At 36.1% G+C, this 14,154-nt stretch overlaps 1 protein-coding gene across 5 annotated transcripts in view; it reads right to left on the reverse strand.

Moving 5' to 3' along the window:
* The window catches only part of PPP3CA (protein phosphatase 3 catalytic subunit alpha), a 190,196-nt gene that overhangs the window by 35,466 nt on the left and 140,576 nt on the right, over positions 1–14,154 (reverse strand). For all 5 annotated transcript variants that reach the window (XM_065736959.1, XM_065736957.1, XM_065736956.1 and 2 more), the window contains exons 4-6: positions 12,875–12,986; positions 11,789–11,934; positions 9,595–9,734 (exon numbers count right to left, since the gene is read on the reverse strand). In XM_065736959.1, the coding sequence (XP_065593031.1) occupies positions 9,595–9,734; positions 11,789–11,934; positions 12,875–12,986 (398 nt within the window). The remainder of the gene's footprint in view (positions 1–9,594; positions 9,735–11,788; positions 11,935–12,874; positions 12,987–14,154) is intronic.

Consider the following 14,154-nt stretch of genomic DNA (forward strand, 5'->3'; position numbering starts at 1 on the left):
GTACGCTGTGCTGTCCTGATGCCCCTCTAGCATCAGCAGACAAGACATCTGAGGAATTGAGGCCAGACATTCTTCCAGCTTGCATTTACCAAACCCCTGAAGGAGAAGCACAGTCCCATGTGAGGCCTTTCAAACGTGGCCTGTCCCACAGCAGTGCTTGAGCTGTGACTGGGAGCTGCATCCAGCAGATGTTTTCCTGGATTTGAGGCCCAGGATGAGGCTCACAGGGCAAGTGGAAGAACAACAATCAAAACTGTTGCTCAAAAAAAATAAAAACAACTGACAAATGGTGTAAACTTCACTAAACACCTCCAAAATTTCACCTTGTGGCTGAAGAAAAAAGCAGAACAGACTCTGTATTAACATTCATTCACAAAGCTATTTTTCAATATTGATTCAATGACGCCTGTAATTCAAATAACAGAACAGACAGAAAAGATTAAAAAAGGAAATACAAAGAGCAAGGGAAGACACAAAGGCACCTCCATGATCACTTTTGTGCTGGTTCTGTGGCACAATGGACTCACAGTGTGCCTGTAAACAAATAAACCAAACCATAGCATCCCTGCACCTCTGTGTGTAACTTACAATCATGTATCATTGGTAGATGGCAAGCTGGACATGAGCTAACATCTTGCCCTTACAGCCCAGAAAGCCAACCATATCTTGGGCTGCACCAAAAAATGTGTGATCCTGCCCCTCTACTCTGCTGTTGAGACCTCACCTAGAGTACTGCATCCAGATGTTGAGTCCTCAGTACAGGAGAGACAGAGACCTGTTGGAGCATGTTCAGAGGAGGACCACAAAAACGATCCAAGACGTGGAACACCTTGTCCTTGGAGACATTCAAATTGAGGCTGGATGGGGCTAATAAACCTGACCTTGGCAGTGGCTATGTCACTCTTCACTATAAGGAAGTTGGACTAGATGACCTTTAAGAGTTCGTTCCATCTCAAATAATTTTGAGTTCTATTATCATGTTATGGGGCTGCATATACCATCAAACACTCTGGTGAGAATCTGCTGTTTTGTAGTACCTTAAGGACAAAGTACGGTCACATGGTAACACAGTTACAAAAAATACTTAAGAAACACTTTTTCCTAAATGTACTGATCAAGTTTTAAAAGTCACAACCAAAAAGACCTGCTGTCCTAACCATGATCTCTTTGGCCACCTTCAAGGCCACCTTGCAACTACTTACTAGCCCCATCAGTTTCTTCCAGCATGCATGAGTGAGATGACAATCCAGAAATGATGATGCAAAATAATGCCTTATCTTTCTTCAGCTTATCCAAAGGAAATTTTACTGCTCACTTCCTGGACACTTGGAAGCTGAAATGTTCTTTGCAGCTAAAGTCCATAAACTCACTCAAAGGGCATATTGCTGGTTTATAGACATGGCCTACCTACTATATATTCTCAGTTATAGTATTTGGAATTAACTAAAAAAAATGGAATTATAAAATAACTTTAAATCCCAAATTAGATGGGAGTATAGTTTTGGCAACAGCAGTCACCCCAAAAGATGACAGGCTGCCGTTCAAACCAGTAGCAAATGAGCACAAATTTACATACATTTCTTTTCATAGTTAACTGTGGCTAAATGTAAGCTTATTGTACATTTTGTTTAGAAATTTTTACATTACCTTCTGAAATCTGGAGTCTACAATGAAAAATCTGATAGACAGTTGATTATGTTCATTATCAGCACAGCTGCTCAAAACCCCTATCTTATTACATTTTTTCCCATGGTATTCTTTTCATGCAGTGTTAAGTACTGCTTTTAAAGAAGATATAATGAAGTGGTAAAAAAAAAAAATGTTTCCAAATAGACATGATAATTTCTTCTTTCCATTTCAAAGTAGAGAAGTTCTTTTCCTTTTTTTTTTTTTTATACCTTAATCATCTTATTCATCATACATCCATGGAAAATAGACCTGTATTACAAGAATATGGCTCTCTTTCAGATTCTACACAGTCCATTACTGAGAATAGGCAGAGAGGCCAAGTAGTGCTCCATGCAGATATAAGAAAATTTGACTGTCAATATTTTCTTCTAGGTAAATAGCATGGTAACTGTAGTGAAAAAACACTCTCAATACCAAACCACTACCCCACAAGCAGCTTACTTGAATATTTCAGTTCAAAAAACACATGGCAACTCTCAAAGCTTTTTTTAATTTAGCTATTTGTTGAAGTGGCTGTTGGGGAGAAGCAAAGTTTTCAGCTATATGTAGATGTTACATATGCTGCACTGGTTTTGGCAATACAAGACTTCAAATATCAGCACGTGGTTAATATCAGTTAGCTCCTGCCCAAAGGCGATTTCATCTTAAACATTCTTCAACACAGATGTACAAATACAGAAAAGTATTCCACGGTTATCTAGGGAAGTAAATCCATAGGTATAAAACAAGAAATCCTGATGCTATGGGCGTTGCAAGATCTTGCAGCAAGCCCTGCAAATGGCCAACCAACCAAAGATTATGTCACAACTTACTAGAAACAAAGATTTTACAGAAATTTCCACTTGGATTTTTTTTTCCAAATCTGCATAATAAAAATCACTAGATTTTAAATATTTCTAATCAAAACAGTTATCTTGTAAGCAAATTCCCAACTTGTTTTCGTGATGGCTACCCTTCCAGAAACACTCTCCTCCTTGCCCTGCTTTGCAGAGCCCAGACTTTAATTCAGATGAGCCAGAAATAAAACAGTTGGCCAGAAGGGAAAACAAACAAACAGAACCTCCCCCCCACACACACGCAACAGGCTTTTCCAGAACAACCTACCACTCTGCCTGTGCCTCATGTGTCATGCTGAATCACAGAAGAGTGGTGACTCACAGAGAAAACAAAATATCCCACTGCTAAACTAGAGATGTTATTCTCCATAGAATATGTGACTGTGATATATCCCCCTTCGTCATTTTTTCTTCAATAAGATGTCTCATGAATATTTTACTAGTTCTGAGGTATCTTTTGCATTATCAATGATTTCTGCTGCGCAGTTTTGAAACAGAAACAATACTTAGCAAATATGAACCAAAATAAATAGGTATTTTTACACTTATCTTCCAACAATAGGAGGAAAAACTGAATGGATTCCATGCAAACACACTCAACAGCATCCATGCCCCCTAATTTCCACTTGCATGGTTTGTATTTTGTCAAGGAACATCCACCCTTTCTCATAGGAATCGTGTGCATGTGTGCAAAAGATAGCTAAAGAGGCACATTCACAGTAATAGCTGAAAGTTTTAACTTAAAATACACCCCAAAAATAGACAATGTTGAAAATTAATGATAGTACCGTATTGTTTATTATTTTTCATCTAGTCATGTTCCTACACATTAAAACAACAGGCACAGACATGTCAGAGGGCATGGTTCTTCATTTTACATTTATAGTATACCTTGAAGGCACAAACTCTTTTGGTAGTTCTTCAAAGCTACCAAAAATACCTGCAACTATGTAAAAATATCATCTTCCATCTCAGCCTCTTTTAGATCTCCCCAAATAACAGCATGTGATCCTACACTCCAGGAGCCCAGCCATCTCCACCTCCTGCCTGGGCTGATGGATCATTTCCTAGCAGACTTAATTTGAAGGTTTCAGCCAAATGTAGCAAGTCCTCAGCTATATCTACGATTCAAGGAAATGCAGAGATAGAACTAAACAACCTATGTGACATGGACAGGGCAGAAAATGAGTCATACACATTTGATAGCTAGGCTTTAAATATGTTTTGAAATATTTTGTCACAAAATAAATAAAATAAAATAAAATAAAATAAAATAAAATAAAATAAAATAAAATAAAATAAAATAAAATAAAATAAAATAAAATAAAATAAAATAAAATAAAATAAAATAAAATAAAATAAAATAAAATAAAATAAAATAAAATAAAAATAAAAATAAAATAAAATAGGGGTATTTACACATACTGATGTTCTAAATGGTAGGAGGAAATGACAAAATCAACCAAGATAGTTGGCTTGCTTCCCCCTGTGTTCACCTCCAGATGACTTTTTAGAAGCTGGACAAGCAGACATACCAGGACAACAGCAAAACAATCTGGAAACTTTTCTGATCTTCAGACTAACCCATCTCTAGCCCTGTTATGTATACCTGGATAGATGCAGCTTGGGCAGGTGAGCACTGACATAATATCAGCTTTGGCCTGACAATTTTATATTAACATATCCACCAATTTCTATTTTGCAGTATTTAATCATGAAAGCTTTTTTTTATATATTTGATATATGATAAAATGCTCCATCCTAATAACTATCACCTTGCTTCTTTGAAAACCCACAGATATATACTACTAGTATACATTTTCTTTTCTTGCAATGCTACAAGATAACAACTGAGAAGGCAAATCTTTGCTAAACATAAGAAACTTCAAAAACAATAAAGATAAAGATAAATAGGTAGAAACTCAAAGTTAATGAGCATGTGGCCTGGATGTAGATTTAAGCCTCCACTGCAAACTGGGACCAAAAAATTTCCTAACTATGTATCTTTCATGATATCACTACTAAAGAGCTGTAAACGCTTCCTTAAAAAGAGGACACTCAAATTTCTCCTAAGAAGATTACATACATGTATAAAAAAAAATTTCAGTAGAACCCATCAACCTTGTACTTCACTCATCAAAGGCTTTTGCTGCCATGCTGTCCCAGGCAGCTCCCAGCATATCTTTCAGCACATCTTTTTCTTTTGCCCTTGATCACACTGCCTGCACTGAGAAATGAACCAGGGAGCCACAGCAGATCAGAACAATAAACACAAGGGCAGCTCCAAATGTAATGCCTCCTGTGTTAGGAGGCAGAGTAACCTATGTACATATATTTTCTGCATAGTCATTCTTTTTAAAATTGGTCTTGTTCCCAGACTTGACAGTGCACATGAGCAATTCCACCGAGTAGATACAATGAAGTCAGTAAAAAATTTCTGTCCTTGGAAATGGAATAATGAAAAGTTGGTGAAAATGTTTAAAATGATGCTACTGCACTAGCACATTCATGTAACTGTGCATCATACCGTATAGAGAAACACGCTACAACCTTCCATAGCTTTTTATCACACATTTATCTAGTTCTTGTATATTCACACACTTAAATTACATGCAAAGTGAACCACAAAAAGATGCTGGCAGGGCTAAAATTATTATTCTACCCAAAGTATCTCCAAGGCCAAGTCACTTCGCTTTTGCCCAAGGCTAGCAAATTAAGTTCTTTCAGGGGTCTCCAAAGATAGCCACTCTGCTACCGCTTTGCCACATATCTCTGCCTTCCCTTCTTGTTGCTTTTAAAAAAATCTTAGCACTCCCTAAGAGCTACTAACAAGCTGACCAACAAAACCAGGAAGCTTGAGCACAATGCCTGAAGAAAATTCCCAAGTATTAGCTCTAGTTCTGTGGCCATCCACTGATGTGGGCCAGGCTCATTTTACTCTTCTGCTCTCGCTAACGTTGATTAAATAACCAAGTCTAATGCACAAATGATTCCAGAAAGTGAGCAGTAAGCTTGAGTGTGTGTTTTTTCCTGTTACGCAGACCTCTTCACAGGGCAAGGCACAGTTAATTGCCCTAGTGGTGTAACTGGACTCCTGAAGTTCTTCACCAGAGCTCTGACATAAAGGAAATTAAGCAAGCTGGGCTTGGATCCAATTGCTATTTTCACAGTTACAACTTCATATGTACATAGCAACTTTCTCTAAATGCACTGAAAGAACATTTTAATACTTCATCCATTCCATAAATCTTATAGAAATAAAGATGCTCCAAAGTGTGGCTTAGAAAGGACACTTTTTTTTGCTTCCTACCTCAAACATTGTCTAAACTATGTACTGGCTGTCTCTCCCTAAATTAGTACGTTTCTGAGAGAGAAAGAAGTCCAATTGACTTCTTCAAGCTTTTGGGTCAGAGAAAGAAGCCATTCTTGGATTAGTAGTATATCTTGCCAAGGTAGATGCATTTCTCACAAAAAAAAAAAAAAAAAAAAAAGGCCTGAGAGTTACTGTACCACAAGACCATGAAATAAGTATCATGGTTCATTGACAAGATCAGTACAACCCAGCTGAGCAGAAATAAACACATGCTAAACAAATCCAACACAAAACTACATAATCTGATAAACAAAGTAAACTTCTTTATTTGTGGATGAACTGAAAAATCTGGGAGGAAAAAAAAAAAGCCCCACAGGAAAAACTATTAACCTGTTTGTAAAATTCCCTGAATAAAACATTATTTTCTTCAGGTTAGGATGAAATAATTTCAGGAAAGGAAAATGAAATCTCATCGCTGTTGCTCTTGGTTTTCTTTAAGGCACAGTGAAATTAAACAAATTTCCAATAAGTTACTTAAATGTCATAGTTATTTTTCACTCCAGCATTGTACTACTGCTGTTTCCCAGGACCCACAAATTTTGACAACTTACAGTGTGAAATGCTGCAGGACGCAAAAGATAATAAACATTAATGCTTAGCACCCTTGAAAACAGAGCTGGCTTTCCTGTATATCTCTAAATGACAGTTACATCTGTGATTTCCAAAACTGAGATTTTACAGTGCTATCCATACTCATTTCAAGAATCATGACACAAAAGGAAATTTCTTGAAGAAAAAGCTTGATTAGCTTTAAATTCAATAGGCTGTGAGTGATCACCTAATAAATGTAGAGAAAAGACTGTCAGACTACTATAAACAACATTCTTTATACTTTCTCACATACATTTAGCTCATACAAATGGCTCAACATTTCTCAAATGAGTTTTGGATGAATGGAGAAGACTTAATATACTCCTGAGCTGGAAAGCCCAGTTAATGTTGCATGTACACAGCTGGAAGGGTACTTTACTGTTAAACACATCTTTCTCATAGCATTTTGTTATAGGAAAGAACTGTAGAAACACTTTGTCAGTTGGAATTTACCATGCTAATGAGCATGTCTTATAAAACAGAAACTATTTATTACAGATATTTCCTGCAATTAAGATATCTTAATCATCTAGAAAACATTTTATTGGCATGTTACTCTGAAATCTTTCTGACATGGCTACAAAATGCCCACCGCTATCTTTTAACTTAAAGTTCTGTAAATGACTAATTAGTTTTATTCATCAAAGAATAAACAAAGTCCATTCTATCAACAGACAGTATTGAGGAAGGACTGCCTAATTAAGTCATTTCTTTAAATCCTAGCTGATTGCTTTGGAAAGTATCTTTCTTTTCCCAGGAAGAAGATAGAAAAGGAAAGTAAAGCTGGATGATGCACCTGTTATCATCAATACTTTTTTTTTTTTTGCCACAGGTTACAATCTAGTAAACAATTAATGAAATTCAGAGCAATTACATACTTCTTTTAAGAGTAACACTTGCTTTTTAATGTCAAGCAAAGGTGACTCCAAGCCAGCTATCTGCTAGTTATTATACAACTTTATTTCCCCCCATACATTACCTCACAACTTGCAAATCATCTTTTTCTGAATGTGCACTTTTCTGAATATGAAATAGTGCACAGACTAGATCTTACATTTTCAGGAGAAAAAATGATGTATATTATCGGGGAATTTCATGGTAGTTTTGAGAATCAGAGCTCTGGAAAACCCGACTATTTCAAAGTTGTTCCATAAAAGTACAAACAAGCATCTAAGCACAAGGCATATCTGCAAGGCTTTCTACCCTTTTTAAGAGAGGTTCATGAAAGGAAACTGCTATTACTCATTGTTTGTAGGAATGGTGCCTGGAACTCCTAGGAATTCATCAGCGTTCAGTGTTGTTCAAAGGAAGAGGAATGATTTTAGCCCTCGGAGTCATAAGCCCATTTCTTCACAGATCAATTGTTTGCAACAGTTTGACACCTTCTTTCATAATGAGACCAAACACACATATTGAGCACATTGCAGACTGTATTGATCTGAAGGCTGCAGTATTACTTATCCACAAAAGGTGCGTGCTGACAGCACAGGCTGCAGCACAAACTCCTTTGTTCTCAGTCCATATCATGCTGGAACAATTACAGCTCAAAGAAAGGACTAGGAAGACTAATTTCTTAAAGTCAAACCATCATTTACCTTTCTGTTAATGTTGCCAACTAGAAGGTTGATTCTAGCACCTCTGTCTCCTAGTTACTGGTAAAAGCCACTGATTAATTCTTGACATTTTGTTAAAGAGTTCAGCATCAGTTACATTCTCGGTGAAGTTTCCTAAGATAATTAAAAAAGCTGGATTCCTCACTTCTGTTGAGCTCCTCTGGAAAACTTAGACTTGTATGTCACTTCACTGGATACAATTCTCATTCAGTCACTCATCAGGTTCTGCAAGTTCCACTGCTCTATTTCCCTTATGAGCTTGTGTGAATCACCATAACAACAAAAAACAGAGAAAAGTTCCTCAAAATTCCCATGGTGTACAATGTAATCACCACCACCTTTCATAACACAGACCCTTCCTATTCTGAGAAGAGAAGGAAAGCAGCGCCTGATAGGTTCTTCACCACCACCTCAAGCACATCTACAGGGTATCCTCTGCCTCGCAGCCACAGGACTCGAGAAACCAAGAAACCTACTACTGGAAATGGAGAAAGGTCACAGCCACTTTCCAATCAGACAAACTGAGAAAAGAGAAAAATGAGCTGTTGCTTGTTTGGGTCTCCCTGGGTACTGCAGAAGGGCACCCAGCACCCAAGGAAAGGCACTCCTTCAGTGTGCAGGAGAGAATGTCCTGATGCTTTATGCTGATAGGGAGGCACAAAAACCATGCTTAAAGGACAGAATTAGAGAATAACTACAAAGCAGAAAAGAAAGAGAACTCACTTTATAAAGTCTGAAACCAGCCCATAGATTTGTCTTTGATGCGCTTCTATTTTTATTATTTAGGTATGCCAGTACTACTTCTGAGAAGTAATAGTAGTATTAGAAGTATAATAATAGAAGTATTCTCACTGTTGTTACTAAACATAAATAGATGGAAATAACTTCAGTGATTAATTAGAGTTGGATGTCTTTGCATTCAAGTCCATACATGTTTCTGCAAAAACATTACAGGCACTTGCCTACATTTCAACTGTTAACGAGTTCTATTTAACCATTTCTGTTCAAAGCCCAAATGGGAAGAACTAAACACAAATGTAAGTAAAAGTTCAATAAACCTGGGGTACAAAAGTGCTTGTGTGGAAAAATCTATTTTTACTGACATTGCAGAACAACAGTGAGTTCCCCAACACTAGCGTTAAAATTTACTTCTGTTTTTCAAACTAGAAATGTAGTTACTTAAAACAAACAAACAAACAAACAAAAAACCTGCTCATACTCATTTCCTAACTTACAGAAACAAAAATAACCTAAATACACAGGTTTTGTTGAATAAACATAAGTCATTTAGGTTTTCCCAGTTGTGGAGAAAAGACACTATAAATAAATCAAAGATAAAGTTACCTGAAAGCAAGGCAAGCCTGCAGAAAGATGTGCCAGATATCTTCACAAACCAATTATCAAAGTTACAAACTTCAAGGAAATATTTCTATCACTGTACTAGAATGAGATCACACTCAGAAATCCATACAATCAAAGAAGTAATGTTCACCTGTAGAAGTATGAGCATCCCCTGACTGTGTTGTGAGTGAAGTGTTCCTGAGTCTTCTCATTTCCAAAGTCCTCTAACGGGTCTGACCAGAGGATGTCACACATAGGCCCATAGGCAGGTGGTTCCTTGAATCGATCTAACTAAGGAAAATAGGAGACAAAGAAATACTAACTTCTTTCAACTATATAACACAGAAACACTGAAAAAAAGTTACTACTTTTCCATTCTATAGCTTGCTTTAAAGCCCTGGGATTTTGAGAAACAGTAAAATGCTCCTTGCTAACACTGATGAAAAGAAGTAACAGATAAAACCAAAAAATGAAACATTGCATGTGAATTTTCTGTGGGTTTTTAAATTATTATTATTTTTTATTTTCTGCTGTTTTTTACATGTTCAGTGACAAATAAGGATGGTATTTCTGTATTTTATGGTTTTTCAAATATCATGGCACTTGATTCATGTGAGCGAGGCATTTCAAGAAAAAGATACAATTATTTCAAAGCTAATTCCCATTTTGATTTCAATATATTTCTTACAAAAAATATATAAATTAAATAACCCAACAAAATTTAAGTACCAGGACAACATCCTCTACATTATAGAACCTCGCCATATTTCTATTCCTCCCACAACCCCAGTCTTAATTAAATAGCTAAAAATTTGTTTCTTCTTGATCTCTGGTATTAAAAACTCCAACTATATAGAATCATGTTGTAAATAAGATTATAACAAATAGGGAAACATTAAAAAGCACTATTCCCCTGTAAGCATTCCTTAACATAAAAAGTGCCCTTGTTGAGTGAAGGAATCAAGTAGCAGTCCAAAATATCTCTACTCTCTCCATAAAGATCAAATAATGTTAACAACTTAAAAAAGATTAATTTTCAAGCAGGAAAAATGTGGTCTGACATGCCTGCAATGAGTTAAAAAGTCTTACTGAGATCTCCACAACTTTAGCTTTGCACCTTCCTAATGAAATATTCATAGCATACTGAAACTTCTAACTTATTTCAGCCCTCTAAGTAATTAATCCTTTCATAATTAAAATTCCTTTTAATTGAATAAAAATTCATAAATATGCAAAATCAATTTCCACTGATTGCCAAAGATGAATAAACTTCTAGTAAGGGGGGAAAAAGGAAAGACAATGGCTCTAAGCTAGAAACTCAGCCTTCAACAATTTTGCTTTGCCGCTGCAGTGTTGCAAAACCAGTTAAATCTTTAGGCAGAGTATTCTAGCTTAAAGAAATAGTGATTCTTTACCTCAAAAACAAAACTTTGCATTTATTAATTTTTAAAAATGCAGTTAGTACCTTAATTTAATTGTATTTAAGACAAAACATCTCATTACTGGTTCAAGTATTACATTTTAAACCATATAAACTTCTTACCAGGCTATATATTAACCTCAATATAATTTGCCTTCTAGTGTCTTACTATAAAACTTGTAAGTATGTACTTATATTTGCAAATTTCAAACTGTATGCAAGAAATAGAAAATCTTTACTGCTAGAAACACTACAGATGAATGGATTAAATATCTTTTTTTAGAAATATCAACTGAAATCTCTTTTTCCAAAACATCTTTAAAAAAAAATCCTTGAAAATGTGCATCAACATGAGTATGTAAAAAAACTGACAGTGGGGCTCAGTAAGTTGGTGCTTACGCTGTACACCTGTGTTATGAAAAGTTTCTTAATTATTTTGACTATATTCACTGTTATCATATCACAATATAACAACCTCTGTTACATGCTTTAAGAATCATGAATTTTTTTCTAGAACTATCTTTTTTTTCTTTTCTCCAAGAAAGTGCAGAATGCCTATTATGTCACATCAGGTAGTATGCTTACAATGCGCTAACAGATCTTTCTTACAAGAAATTAATGCTGCGTGTTCATTTACTCCTAAATACATATTCACCTAACAAATATTTTTTCAGAACACAAAGATGATAAATTCTGTGTTTTACTGGACGTTGGTGATTTCTTCACCTCAATAAAACAACAACACTAATTACAGCAATTCCTTTTATGCTCTATTTAAAAAAGACCTTTAAAAGGTGATAAGGTCAATGTGGATGTCAAAATGACATATAAGCATCTTACCTGAAAGAAAGCAAGAAAAAATTAATGTCCTGTTTGTTAGTGATTAACTGTTCACTCATTAGACCTGAGCACTATTCGTACTTACTTTTCTGATGTCATCTAGGGTGTTGATCTCTGGAGACAAGCCACCGTGTACACACAGGAACTGTTGGTTCATCAGAGCAGCCAAGGGAAGGCAGTCGAAGGCATCCATGCAGGCATCATATACTCGTTCTGAATATTTGATTTTACCTTTTAAAGATTAAAATGGTAAGAGAAAGTGCCATCAACATTTGAAAGGAAAACAGAAATTAGGATGCTACTTAATACCTTGATCTTGCTGTCACTACTCTTCTATACTGAGGACTGCACCAAAGCTTGCTTCATGTAAAAAAAATTCTCTGGGGTTACTGTTAATTGCTAGTGGAAAAGTTATTTACTTTCCAGTTGAGGTGAAAAGTTCTGCAAACTTTGTTATGTTTCTCCAAAATAATGTAAATAAACAATTTTGTATTCTACCATTGTCTGCCATGAAATCTATATAGCAAGCCTTAATATTGCTAAACAGTAACCAGCTACTACACTTTCTCTCAAAGCTCTCAAAGTAATCAGAAGCCCAGTCCCTTATAATTAATTATCTACAGAAATACCATTATGGAATGAATGGGGTGGTACAATGAAGCTGAAATGTTAATTTACCAATATAGATATTAAAGTCAGCAAACCATGAAGCCTTCAAGCCAATTAACATTTCCTTTATACCTACTGGTAAACAGGCAACACAGACTTATGGCAATAGCTTCAGTTTACAGCCACAGGAAAAAAAAAAAAGATTAATTATGCAAGGAAAGGTCTACATCTAATGAGCTTTTGTGTGTCACTGCATCCGTCCTTGCAACAAAGAAAAGAATTCCCTCAAAAAGAGTGTAAGCCTACTTACAAGGTAAATGTGAACATGACACATTTTTAAGCAGCATTAGCTCTGAGTCTAATACCCTCTCTCTCCACCACTGAAACACCCCCCCCAGGCCCTGCAGGATGACTGCCCTCTCAGGGGATGACACGTTAACATTACATATAGTAAACATTAAAAGTGCCTTAAAAATTACTGATCCAAAGCAAATATCAAATATGAACTAACAAACTGAAGCTGTTGAATAGGGAGTTAAGACAAGTTAGAAGGTACACTTACATTCTTGCTTAAATGTGAAATACTCTGTTAAATGTCTACATTCATGATTCCCACGAAGTAAAAACAGCGTTTTGGGGTAAAGGATTTTCAAGGCCCACAAGTACAGCACACACTGCAAAGCAGAAACAAGGCAGAGAAACAGAATTTGTAATCCATTATGAAATTTTCTACCCAGTGGGAGAAAAAAAAAAAAAGCAAGCAGAAGTAGTACTTATGTAAAACATTTATTTTCAACAGTTAAATGTCAGTGTTCACATATCTGCACATATCTGTGCTTCAAATCCAGACTGGTAGAAGCTACTATCAGTATTCTGTAATGCAGTTGCACACATTGAGTAAATCTCTGTTCAGCCTCCACTTGCGACAGCTTTCAACAAGCAGTGTCATGCACCTCTAAAATACCATAAGTGCGCTCCACCTGGAAGGTCAGACAGAAATCTGCAGTGGAAACAATTTCACAGGAAGATCTGCATTTCCTTACTGAAGAAAGAGTTGCCCTAGAACAATGTAACACACGCTTCAGGAAATACCTTAGCTTCCAGTACTACATAATTTCTGCATTAAGTCTTGTAATGGGCACTTGCTTATTATTCATTTAATACTGCTCTGTACAAGTGACTGAGAAAAAAAGCCACCATGCCCTTAAATGAAGCGTTAAATGAAGTTACTCCAAAGCTTCAAAAAAAATCTTTTGTTTTCCAGAAGATTTCTATCTGAATTAATATTTCTTCTAAGAATGTTTTTAAAACTTAAATGACTTGGGAGGGCCAGACTCTGCTCAGACAATCCTGAGACAATCTGAATAAAACAGTTGTGTTGAGTCAAAACTAGCATGGCAACAAAGCTCTTTACAGATAAGCAAATTTGCAACCGTCATGAAATATGTACTGTGTGCACATGATGGCCCGTTTCCAGGAAAGCTGATGGAAGTATGGCCATCTTACCTCACCCCAGGAGTTCAATGCTCAGTCTCCCCAGTGCTGAGGTGCTTGCTGTAGGGAAGAACGCTACAGGGACTGCTTCCTGATGGCCTTAAGAAACATCAACTACAAAAATGGTCTGAACAATTTATCCTCCAACCCTTCCTTTCTTAAATATCTACTAACTGCAGATTTGTTGCACGAGAAATAAAAGGTATCTTTTGTGTTTGCAGCTTCCAACTAATATCTCCCTTTCATTCTGCTGGGAGAATTTATTTATCTTAATAACCAAAAGCTTGGAAACTCAATGTACTTATAATAGCGGTTTCTGCTTATCACAAAACCATCACTTTTGTCAGT

This window comes from Cyrtonyx montezumae, unplaced genomic scaffold, assembly GCF_038088225.1.
Source record: "Cyrtonyx montezumae isolate F1298 unplaced genomic scaffold, pur_monq_1.0 scaffold_2, whole genome shotgun sequence".
Taxonomy (NCBI): domain Eukaryota; kingdom Metazoa; phylum Chordata; class Aves; order Galliformes; family Odontophoridae; genus Cyrtonyx; species Cyrtonyx montezumae.